Source organism: Hypomesus nipponensis, chromosome 11, assembly GCF_054491055.1.
Source record: "Hypomesus nipponensis isolate SF chromosome 11, ASM5449105v1, whole genome shotgun sequence".
NCBI classification, from domain to species: Eukaryota; Metazoa; Chordata; class Actinopteri; order Osmeriformes; family Osmeridae; genus Hypomesus; species Hypomesus nipponensis.
This window is the reverse complement of record NC_140371.1, coordinates 18,070,001-18,081,871: the sequence shown is the minus strand read 5'-3', so window position 1 is coordinate 18,081,871 and position 11,871 is coordinate 18,070,001. Positions and strand designations below refer to the sequence as shown.

The window sequence follows — 11,871 nt, the reverse complement described above, 5'->3', positions numbered from 1 at the left end:
CTGATTCAAGCAGGGAACTACAGCTTTAGGTGGCTTTGCTTACTGTCAAATTGTTGGACCTCTGTTTAGCTAAGACTAAAACAGTATAAATGTGCAAATCTACAGACATTGACTGACAGAGTGTAGGTTGGCCATGACATCACAGACTAAACCCTGTAGCATTAACATTAAACCCCACCCCCCATTACCCCAAACACAATTACTTACACAAAGTGGGCTTATAGTGTGTAAACATAAAAAAAAACCAGTGCCTCAATGGTTGAAGGTGCTGCTATAAGCCCTGACCTAGTATCTGATTTCTAAACTTTGATTGTGACCATTAGTGGTAATGACAAAATGTGACCTAGCTCTGAGGCTTAGGGGACATGTTCAACCATCCCTTCAAAAACAGGCCATTAAATGTCAATTTATCATCCCAAAACAAAATCAATAACACGCTCCTCCGGCACACGTAGTAGAGATTTCATTGACATTCTATACACATTTACATATGACAGTAAGTCAATATTGACACATACATAATCTGAAGAGCCATCTGAGTGTCTTCTGCTCAGCTGTCAGTCTGTGTGGTAGACACCTTGAACAGGCCTCAGAACAGTAAACCATATGCAGGGAAAACCTAGGCCATGGGTTCACCTTGGACGCCAATTAGGCTGTCCAATTGCAGTCTTTACAGAGGTCACCTGCTTATCATGCTCGACCGCATGGAATGCTGAGGAGGAGAGCACACCCGCATAGTCAGGTGTGGGCGTCTCATCTCTGTTCTTAATTCCGATTGGTTCTCAGTAAACCAGAGAAAACAAAATGGAGGGAACTGAAAAAGGCTGATATATACGACGAATAAAAAGAGAACATGTTCTCCAAGTGTTTCACACTTGTGTGTCGAGTTCAGTTTTTTTTCTCTTTGTGGCAAAGGTGCTGAGTTTGGGAATAGGTGTTTTCTCAATGGCTTGGTGGCCCAAAGCTCGGTCCTTGACACTTCCGACCTCTCTCATCCATCAATTTCCTGCATTTGCTCTCTCCGTTTCTTTTCATCTATCTTTCTCTCAAACTAACTTTAATTTCATTCTTTCTTTCTCTCCCTCCCTCTCTATCTCTATCTCCATCCCTCAATCCACCATTCTCCAGGCCAAGGCTCGGTCATGTGGTCTCCCCATGGGTGGCGCTGTAAGCTCAGAGGTGAGAGGAGGTGGAGAAGCACAACTTCAGGGTGTAAGGGTTGGAGCCATCTGGGAGAGGAGATGCAAATGGTTACACAAAGTTAATATACATTTAGTCATTTAGCAGACGCTCTTATCCAGAGCGACTTACAGTAATTACAGGGACATTCCCCCCGAGGTAAGTAGGGTGAAGTGCCTTGCCCAAGGACACAACGTCATTTGGCACGGCGGGGAATCGATCCAGCAACCTTCTGATTACTAGCCCGATTCCCTCGCCGTTCAGCCATCTGACTGCACCAGTATTTTTACACACAATGCATGCATTGTTTGATCAAGGGCTACTTCTCTGATGTAAGCTGCCTGGTCTTATGGCTTGCCCCACACCTACCAGGCTGCTACTGAGCACTCTGGCATGGAGAACCCTTAGCACAGCAGTGTTAAGTCCGGTCTGGGAACACACAGGGTGTTCAGCAGATGGTGCTTACACTCCTGTCCTGGTGTGACTCCCAATATTTCTCAAGCCCACACACACACACACACACACACACACATACGCATACGCATGCAAGCACACACGCATACATGCACACACACACGCACACAAACACACAGACACACACACTACTCCTAATCTACGCTGGTAAGGCCTCCAGAAGGCTAGGATATGACATCTGCCTTGCCAATAGAGAAAGCAGATAGAATTTGAAAATCGTCCTATCTCTCCTGGTGCCTGCTCTAATCTCCCTCATAGTAACAGGGAGTTATCTGGAGAAATGGCTACAAAACAGTTTTTCTAGCAAAAATATGTAATTTTAGCAATAATTTTCACATAATAGACACGGTAGTAGTGTCATCCTACCAGCCGCCATCCCCTAGTAAAATCCGTTCAACTTAATCTGTGATCATGGTAGAATGCGGACGTTTCTCAGTAGAGCACTGTATGGTTGTAGTTAAACCATGCGGTCAGCTTGGCCCTTGCAGGACAGCCAAGACCTGTGGTCACTTACTAGGTATTCTAATCTGGTAGTGGTTGAGCACGGTCAAGACCTCAACCGCCTGAGTCTTAGAGTCGAACTCCAACAACCCCGAGATGGTTTTGGAAGAGGCTGGCAGAGCGAGATGAAGGAAACAGGGGAGGAAATAGAGAGGGAGGGGGAGAGGAAAGAGAGAGAGACATAGGTAAAAAAACAAAACAACAGACAACAGAAGATTTGCAGATCAGTCCCAAATAATATGGTAACGTTAAGGAGGCAATGATACAATACAATAATAGAATACAAATCTGGCACTGCAGCTTCTCTTTATTCTATATAACTGGAATTCCGTTTACGTGCTGAGGTGTCGTTTTTTTTATCAATAAATGTAAAACTTACGCTTGGCATCAAACATCTTGAACTTGACAAAACCAGGCGTGTCGTGCTCCGAGCATAACTGTGGATGGCAGACAGAGATGGTGACACCAGGATCAGTCGACGTTTGTAACCTCACCAGTCTGCCTGCTCTCTGTGCTCAACCCTGCCCACCAGCAGAGGGAGCACTTTCATTGTCTGACCTCTCCATTCACGCCCTTTACTTTGCTGTCTTAGTCCCTGAATCCACAGTGTGCAGGTGACCTACAGTGCACCATGACTCCCTCCCTCACATTCAAACATCCACCGACCTGTTGTTAACCTCTACCAAGGAGACTGCCCGTATAAATAACATAAATCTTTTATAAATGAATGGAAGAACATTCAAATTCAAATCATGGGCCTTCAACGGACTGACAGGATCCAGTGGGCTCCTACCCTGAGCAGCTGCTCCTCTGAGATGCAGGGCGGGACGTTGTAGTAATGCAGCACACAAGAGGGCGGCTGGATGATGTTCTTGGACGCCTGGCCGACACTGGTGAAGCGGTTGTTGCGCGTCATGGCAAAGTCCTTGTAGCTGCTGCTGCCGTCCTCCAGCTCAAACACCTGGCTGGGGATAACCGCGTGTTGCTTGGACACACTGCAGCGTTGGGAGGGGGAAGGGGGGTGGGGGGGGAGGAACAGTCAGACAGGGAGAGGAAGAGACGGGGGAGATGGGAGTCAGGTGGCTGAGCGGTTAGGGAATCGGGCTAGTAATCTGAAGGTTGTCAGTTCGATTCCCGGCCGTGCCCAATGACGTTGTGTCCTTGGGCACAACGCAAGGCCCTACTTGCCTCGGGGGAATGTCCCTGTACTTACTGTAAGTCGCTCTGGATAAGAGCGTCTGCTAAATGACTACATGTAAGAGATAGAGGAGGCGGAGAGGGAAATAACAGTGCACTGGGTGTTGTGCGGCGTAGGCTCACTCACCAGACGTTGAGCCTCTTGCCGAACACCTTGATACTGTTGAGGTGTGTGATGGCTCTGTCCACGGCATACTCGTCACCCATCTCCACCAGGGCTGTGCCGTGAACGCTTTTCATGAACTTGACCTGACACACACACACACACACGCCACAGACGCATACACACACAGAGGGGGAATTCCAAGGGTTATGCCTTCATTTATAAAATGATCTGAATCAACAAATCTCAGATTAAAGACAAGCCATTCACAAACACAAACACACACACACACACACACAGACATGCACACACGCTCAACCATCTCAGTCCCTTATTGTTTTTCAGAAACTCAGCTGACCTTTTCAATGTTACCATAGAGACAGAAGAGATTGAAGATGCGAGTGCAGTTCATCTTGGCGGGATGCAGCCCGCTCACCATGGCGACAGAGCTGGGGTTGTGGCTGATGTAGGAGGAGCTCTGGGGCAGAGGGTAGGACACCACCTCTGGGATGTCATGGGAGGAGTTGAGCTTGTACCTGCTGTTGCCAGGCAGAGGCAGCAGGGGGCAGTGTGGGCCTGGAGGAACACAAGGGGGCAGGAGAGGGGGCTAGGAGAGGGGTGCTATAGGCTACTAACTACCATAGAGAATACAGTATGGGCAAACCATTGATAAAACAGTTCTATATTGAAACAGTTTGAGTATACAGCTGACATTCATACTGACGTCTTCCCTGACACGATTCTCGTGTTTCACATGGGTCCTGTGACATGTCTTTAATTAAAAAAGCACCCGAGTCAGACCAAATGTTGAGGAGAGTAACACCACTGATACATGTGGATGAATGTGCTGCATTTGTTTCATTAGTTATACGTTTAACTTTCTCTTGTGGAGGAACAGACTGTTAAGGCAGATGAAAGGTACACCTGCATCCTTCACTAGCTCTTGGGAATCTATACCTCCATCATGAGTGTGTGGGTGTGTGTGTGTGGGTGTGCTTAAGTGGGTATTCAAGGAGCAGGTTTAGGTTTCCCATCAGAGGTGAGGGGTGTGGATAAAGTAGCCAACCAGTGTGAGTGAGAATGAAAAGACACTGACACAGTTACCAATCAGCCAAACCAAGGAAGCAGCTACACGTACATGCTAGATGGTAGACTGAGCAACAATGTTCCAGTCAGGGTTTTCTTACCATAGCCATTATCCCCATACGATGATGGATGTTCTCCTAAAATGGCTTGTCTCTGTCTCCCCTTCCCACGGTCTGAAACATACATACACAGACAAACACACACACACACACAATGAAGACAAGCCTGGGGTTTGGAAGTCAAATTAAAAGCTATTCAAAGACACCTGGGGGTATGATTATTTTTTTTTACCTAGACAGTAACAATGTCTGGCATTATAGGTGAGCTTGTGAATTTCACATGGTTTGTCTAACATTCAATGACATGTTACAACAATGAAACAGTGAGCTAAACAGCTGTATTAAATATCATGTGGTTAAATGAGACACATTTATCATTTTAACCAAACAAGACATATATTGCATTACCTTTTAAACGATAACAGTATGTCTTCATAATAACATGAGTACAACAGGGAAAGCAGGAAATCATTCAGTGATAAATTTCAATTGTGCATTCAATTGCGGAAACTAGATAACATCGTAAGACAGTTATCTACTCAATGTACAGAAGATGAAATACATTAAAATAAGAAACTACTACAGTAGAGTCACATGAAGAAGGACATTTTTTTTGTTTGGTTTAAGAGTTTTACATACAAAGACAATGTGGGAACAGTACCTGAGGTCTATAGTAGCACATCAACCATGTGACAGATAGAGGCCATGGCTGTCTACTGGCACAGACAGGAAGTCTCTCTCAGTGAGACAGGAAGTCACTCTCAGTCTCAGGACCAGAGCACAACATCAACCTGTGTTACATCATCACATGGTATGACAGTCAGTTCCTGTCCACTGTGGAGACACTGAGGTAAACTCTGAAGCGTTATCAAAAATAGGACATGTTAGGTATTGGAATTTAGTTTTGGCTGTGCCGTCAAGGCAGTGTCACCTACAACATCCCATTTTAAACTTGGCCAAGGAAGGAAGCACAGTGGGTAAAGAGAGTCTTCCTAGGAGCCAAGCGATGTACTGAGCACCATTTGTTTAGAGGCTTTGACAGATAAAGTTCAGACCTCCTCAATGGTCTTCTGTGTCCATGTATTGCCTTCAGGCTTTATACAATTTCAAAAGATTGAGAGGCAAGTTATCTCAGAATGTGTAGTAAATTGTGTAGTAGAAGCAAAGGGGGGAACTGGGAAAAGCCTTGAAAAGAGCCCATGGTGTTACTATACTGAGACACGGTTTGACAGGTTGACAAAGCAGTAACTGGATCCTGGATAGCCAATAAGGCACTGCGATAGCTCAGAGGAGTCAATCTCTAAAACCTGTGTGTGTGTGTGTGCTTGCGTGTGTGAAAAGAGGGAGTAAGGTCATGGGTCTCTCTCTCCCTCTCTCTCACACACACACACAAACTTTGCCAATGCTGCATTGGTGTAAAACGATAAGGGGAGGATTACACAGAGTCTGTGCACATCAAGCAGGAAGAGTGACCTTCAGTCAGGAGATTAGGAGAGTGCACGGCAAGTGTGCACGCATTACCCTCTGCTTTGGCAGGGGAAGCAGCATCTACCACAGCCCCCTGCCCCAACCCCCCCCCCCTCCCCCTCCACACACTCACCAGCCTGTCTTATAGTCTCTATTATTATCCTCTCAAACCCTCCCCTCTCATCATCCCTCCCTGTGCCGCGGCTTGACAAAATCCCTCTTTCCTTACTCCCCGCCCCCAGGAAGAAAAGACAGGAATATATCCATCATTAGGACCCCCCAACGAGAAGCTGCGCTCCTGCTGGGAGAGCTGCCTTTGCTCAGGTAGAGGAGAGCAGGAATGGCAAGGCTCTCAACAAGACCCACCCCTCTCACAGGGGGGTGCTGGGATGGTAATGACCTCTTATCTGCACTTTCCCCTCTTTGGGAAAGTGCAATCAGTTCTTTGGAGAACTGATTGGTCTGTTGTTGCAGTCTTCTGTTTGTAAATTGCAGGCCACTGCCCAGTCCAACTCAAGGTGGTTACATGAAAATGGCTCTGAGCAGAAACAACTCTTTATTTACGGTAAAAATGTATAAACATATGTAGTTATAGACAATATGGTGACACTTTTGGCGAATGATCTAACGGAATCTCTGTTGGGCTAGCTAGTGTGTGTGTGTGTGTGGGGTTGTATGTCTGTGTGTGTGTGTGGGGGGGGGGAGCAAGGGTAGAGGGAAAGGGGGATGTGTCTGGATGTGAGGTCTCTGTGTCCTTGAAGATGGCCTCCAAAGTGGCTAATCTCCTATCTGGGAGTAGCAGCAGCATGGACCCAGCGTTGGGCTCGTCGCGAGCAGACGGCACGCAGGTGCAGAGTGCGAGTGTGTGACACCACAGTACCCAAAGAGAGGGGTCGAGGAAACAGACACCCTGTTGTGGCAGTTGTCAAGAGCTCTCATTCCTGAAGGGTTCTCGTGCCATGCTGACACCTGTTCTTCAGACCTCGCGACTCAGAGGACGAGCAGATCTACCCGCCTAGCTCTGGACACGGGCTCTGACGAGAACCTGACTCTCTTTACCCACATGACGTGCCTCCTCCATCGACTACATCTCCATACAGAAAATAAACATTGCTGAGTAACAACATATTAACATTCCCTGGACAGCTCTCTGCTCACAAGGCATGTCAACACATCGACAGTGACAGAAATACTGTTACATGACACGCTAATATAACACTCTAATATGACATCTATCCTTAGCCGTCTGATGATATTTAGAAGATCTTACAGCAGTAGGTGACTGTGACTGTGAGATCTAGGTAGAATACAGAGTACAGAGTAACAGCACAGAGGGGAAGGACAGAGAGCAGAGTCAATAGGAGCAGCACAGTCCTCCAGGCCAGAGGTGGCGCTGTAGCTTCCTGGGCGTGTTGATGCGTCTGCATGTGGTCAGGATGAATGAGAAGTCTCTCCCTCGCTTTGGGTTTGGAAGAGTGAAGATGGAAGCGTGTTGCAGTGCAGGGTCAGCCTGTCGTCCATCCCTCTCTCTCTTTCTCCCTCTCTCCCTCTATCCCCTGGGTGGGAAGGCTTCAGTGCAGGCTTGTGAGAGGCGGGTGTGAGAGTGCGTTGCTTGGAGAAGGAGACGTGCGCTGTGGTTGAATTCTCGACCTGTGTGGTGGTTGACTGGAGGTCTGAGGTCCGTGCGGGTCCTTTACGACCCCCCCAACAGGGAGCACTAACAGTCCCAGTGATTCCTCACCAGAATAGGGATAGACCCATGTTGACAACCAGTGTGCTAACCATTGGTGCGTTACAGAAACACAGATATTTCCACTGTGTCTGTCCATGGATCTGGTTATCATTCTGAGTGGAGGTGAGGTTGCGGCTACGTGCTGATCGTGGGTCAGTTTAGTCGTATTTCCCAGCTAGAGGCCTAGGCTAGGACGAGAGAGGGTGAGCTGATTCCAAATCCCTGTTTGGAGGTGAGCTTCCCCTCCATGCACTCAGTGAGTTTAGTAAGCAAGTAGACAGAATAGAAATGTTGCTGTTTCTCTGGCTTGTTTCAGCTGACACAAACTGAAATTCAGATTAAGTGCCCTCCACCCTCCCTCCAAGTCCCAACCCCTCTTATTCTCTTTCCCCGCTCCTCTTGTTCTCTCTCTGACTCTTTGTTCTTAATCTCCCCTCCCTCCCTCTCTCTCTCTCTCTCTCTCTATCTCTCTCTCTCTATCTCTATCTCTCTCTCTCTATCTCTCTCTCTCTATCTCTCTCTCTCTATCGCTCTCTCTCTCTCTCTCTCTCTCTCTCTCTCTCGCAGAAAGTAGCTGATTTATCTAGCACTGGTGACAACGAGGCGAGAGAAAGAGCCAACTTCTGATATCGTCACCTGACTGTGCATTACCTCAGCATTCTGCAGGATACACAGACAGAAACACTGCTGTGTCAGAGAGATAAAGAGAGAGAGAGAGAGACCTGAGAAGACCTGACTCTTTCTTCCACTAAAGCTTAGCAACTCAGCTCCATAGCAGCTCGAAATAGAAAGGTATACAGAGGGAAGTTGTGAAAATTGCAAAGGCGTGGAAACATACGCGCCCAGAGAGAGAAAGATATAGACCTAGAAAAAGAAAATAGGAAAGCAGATTCTTACCTCTTCGTACCAGGTACGGTTTGGTGTAGTCCCAGCTCTCGTTATCGTTACGGATCACGTTCAAACGTGTCGGCTACAGGAGGGGAGACCATGGATATAGACCCTCAGGGAAAACGCTCCACAATACAGTCTACCAATGTGTGTGTGGCCTCTGTAATGTGGCTGACTATATCGTCATGATGTGTATTTAAAAAAACCTAACAATTTGTCATGAATGTCTGCATGTGTGTTGTGTCTTACCCTTGCGTATTCAATCTTTAGGGTGCAGCAGCCAGCATAGATGTCTGCTCCATTGAGAGCGGCCTTGGCTTTCTGAGCACATTGGATGGACTCAAACCTGAGGAGGGCCAGTTAAGGATAGACACCTATACCAGCATTAACATAAACACACACACACACACAACCTTACCCACCCACACCCACAACACCACGCCTATGACTTCAAGCTGGATAGGTTAAACTCACTACACAATATTAACACCTGTATCATCTCATTGCTAGCTCTGTGTTGACGTAGCCGTATTAAGAAGCTATTAAGATGGATCCCAGGATATGGCGAGATAGTGATATTGATGAGCAACACCATGACAACCCCACAATCACACATGCCTAAACACATTGCCCAAGCTACAAGACAGGATATTCCACCATGGCCTGAATGCCATTGCGTTTGAAGATGACGATGCGCAGCACGCTGCCAATTGGGTTACACACCGTGTAGAGAACATCCTGGAGGACAAGAGAAGAAGGAGAGGATGAGGAAACGCGTACTGCGGCGTCAGGCGAGAAGAAAAGGTGACAGTTAACAGGATGAAAGGCTGTTAAGAAATCCGTTCACACCCAGGCAGCTACTGGGAGATAAAACAACTCATTAACCCAGGCTCAGCTAACACACGAGCAGGCAGACATATGCACAACCAAACAAAGAAGTCAATTAGCCAGCTGTAGCTGACGGTGTTCAAGAGGTATGTGTAAAATACCTCTCTGTGTCTCTCTCTCTCTCTCTCTCTCTCTCTCTCTCTCTCACTCTCTCTCTCTCTCTCTCTCTCTCTCTCTCTCTCTCTCTCGTATGAGGAATTTTCTTTGGTAGGTTGGTGCATAGCAATAAACACAGTAAGTCAAAATATAAAGAAAGACAAAACAAGTGCTGTAAGTACACAGTTTAAACATGTGTGTAGCTTGTCTGTCTGTTTCACAAGAATGAAAATGCAGATGAGAGTGACAGAGAGAAAGAGAAATGGTATCGAAAGACAGATAAGAGAGCAGTAGAGCAAGAGAGGTAGGAGAGCACATAAAACCAGGAAGGAAGGGAAGCAGAACATGGTGTTAATAACTTAAATACTGTCTATGCTATGTGACATAGCTGTACATATATTCATGTATCGGACAAATATTCACTTTGGTAACCACACAAATAGGTACATGGTCGCTAACGTCGATTTACCATTACCATAGTGATGGTATGATATGGATGTGTTGCCAAGTTGGCATTCATTTGCGTTTCCTTGGTGATGTTAAATTATTTCCATTAGCACAGGCTGAATACATCCATCATATGGCAATGTGAAAGGACTGTGAAAACCTGAAGCTGTTAAACACTGTGATTGGCTTTCTGAGAGAAAGTTCTGACCCTGTTGATAGGGTAAAAGTTGTTCTCACCATGGAAACAAGGTAGAGGGGGGTTCTACGCCAATTGTGTTTCTGAGGCTATGATGCCAGCACAGAGATTGGGCAGAAAAAAAAGGTTTCATGTCTATGCTTTGACCATTATCTATCAGATAGAAGGGTTCTATGTTCTTTCCATGGTGATTGGTTAGAGGGGGTTCTGAACTTGTGTTCTTACCGTGGTGATTGGATAGAGGGGGTTCTGTATGGAGAGCAGCAGGACCTTGTTGCCACTGTTGGGGTTGTCAGAGTTGGTGGGTCTGGTGATCCTCTTGCTGGTGGAGTAATTGAAGTAGGCCTGCTGGCCAGCGATGTACACTGCCTCACTGGACCCACAGGAGACGCAGCGGTCAGCACTCTCCCCTCCCTCAAACTCCACCAGAGCCTGGCGCTTGAAGGGCATCATCATCACGTAGCTGGTGGAGAGACACACACGCGCGCACACACACTAAATCTACATGTGTATCTCTCATTGTATTATGAGTTGACACTTTTCCGTGTTCTCTACAGCTGGTGTCGTTTCTCACAACCCTGTGTACCGGCTTGAACAAGCCTGCTGTGTGTGTAGACTCCTACTGCTACACTACGGTGGATCGTTACCTCCAATCTCTCGATGAGGTCTGTCTGCACCACCCAAGGGGCCTGAATAATACACTCACAGCTCTGTGTCTGTCTAAGTCTATCTTCTTTACTAGTATTTGTTTTGGAGGTGGTTTTATTTCTTCAAAGCAGAGAGAGCGTTGTGTATCGTATGCTAATCAGTTGATTTAGGCAAACTCCAACCCCCTGATTTCAACAGGATAAAGCACGACACATCTGTAGGCCTGTTCCCAAGGGGGACAATCCTTGTATAGTATCTATCGAACATATCTACATAACCAGTCTACCAACACACTGATTTACAAGTTAAATTACAGAACAGCGAGAGCATACATGCCGTGACTGAAATTCTTTCACTTACATATGACCTCTATTCCAGAGGAATAGAGGCCTTGTTGTCAGGGTGGAAGTCTATTTTCAGGAGTCGTGATGAGATTCTGAGAGGAACCTCTGTCTGACACAGACAGTGATGAGCTCCTTACTCAGATGTAGAGGGGTGATGGGAACCAGCATGTCACACGCACATACCCATGCACACTCACACATACCGACACATCTCTAGAGAGCTCTCACCATATGGGTCCAAACTTCTCCAGGGCCTCCACCAGGTCAGCCTCCACCACAGCCTCACACAGCCCTCTGACGTGGACGACCGGAGATGGGGCAATCCTGTGGGACTCCTCTCCATTATCCTGAAACACACAAGACACACACACACACAGTTAGTGGGAGGAACAACACATTGATGGTTTGAGGCCTTATATTATACACACACATAGGTCACACAGGCATTCTGCCATAAACATTCAGCAAACCAAGTGCAGTTGTGTTATACCTGTTTAAAACTGAAGTCACTCTGAGAGGGAGGACCAGAGATGAGCTCTCAGGTTGAATAATTGAACTGTTTCTTA

At 46.8% G+C, this 11,871-nt stretch overlaps 1 protein-coding gene across 2 annotated transcripts in view; it reads right to left on the bottom strand.

Moving 5' to 3' along the window:
• Window positions 1-441: 441 nt before the first annotated feature.
• The window catches only part of LOC146268512 (heterogeneous nuclear ribonucleoprotein L-like), a 20,907-nt gene continuing 9,477 nt past the window's right edge, over window positions 442-11,871 (bottom strand). Inside the window, exons 3-14 of one of the 2 annotated variants that reach the window (XM_084710299.1) lie at window positions 11,534-11,652; window positions 10,539-10,776; window positions 9,332-9,424; window positions 8,936-9,025; window positions 8,696-8,768; window positions 4,642-4,713; window positions 3,813-4,030; window positions 3,479-3,600; window positions 2,948-3,149; window positions 2,534-2,591; window positions 2,168-2,266; window positions 442-1,229 (exon numbers count right to left, since the gene is read on the bottom strand). In XM_084710299.1, the coding sequence (XP_084566425.1) occupies window positions 1,174-1,229; window positions 2,168-2,266; window positions 2,534-2,591; window positions 2,948-3,149; window positions 3,479-3,600; window positions 3,813-4,030; window positions 4,642-4,713; window positions 8,696-8,768; window positions 8,936-9,025; window positions 9,332-9,424; window positions 10,539-10,776; window positions 11,534-11,652 (1,440 nt within the window). In that variant the 3' untranslated portion in view covers window positions 442-1,173. Of the gene's footprint in view, window positions 1,230-2,167; window positions 2,267-2,533; window positions 2,592-2,947; window positions 3,150-3,478; window positions 3,601-3,812; window positions 4,031-4,641; window positions 4,714-8,695; window positions 8,769-8,935; window positions 9,033-9,326; window positions 9,425-10,538; window positions 10,777-11,533; window positions 11,653-11,871 lie in introns of both variants that reach the window. The other variant, XM_084710300.1, reaches the window with a different exon arrangement.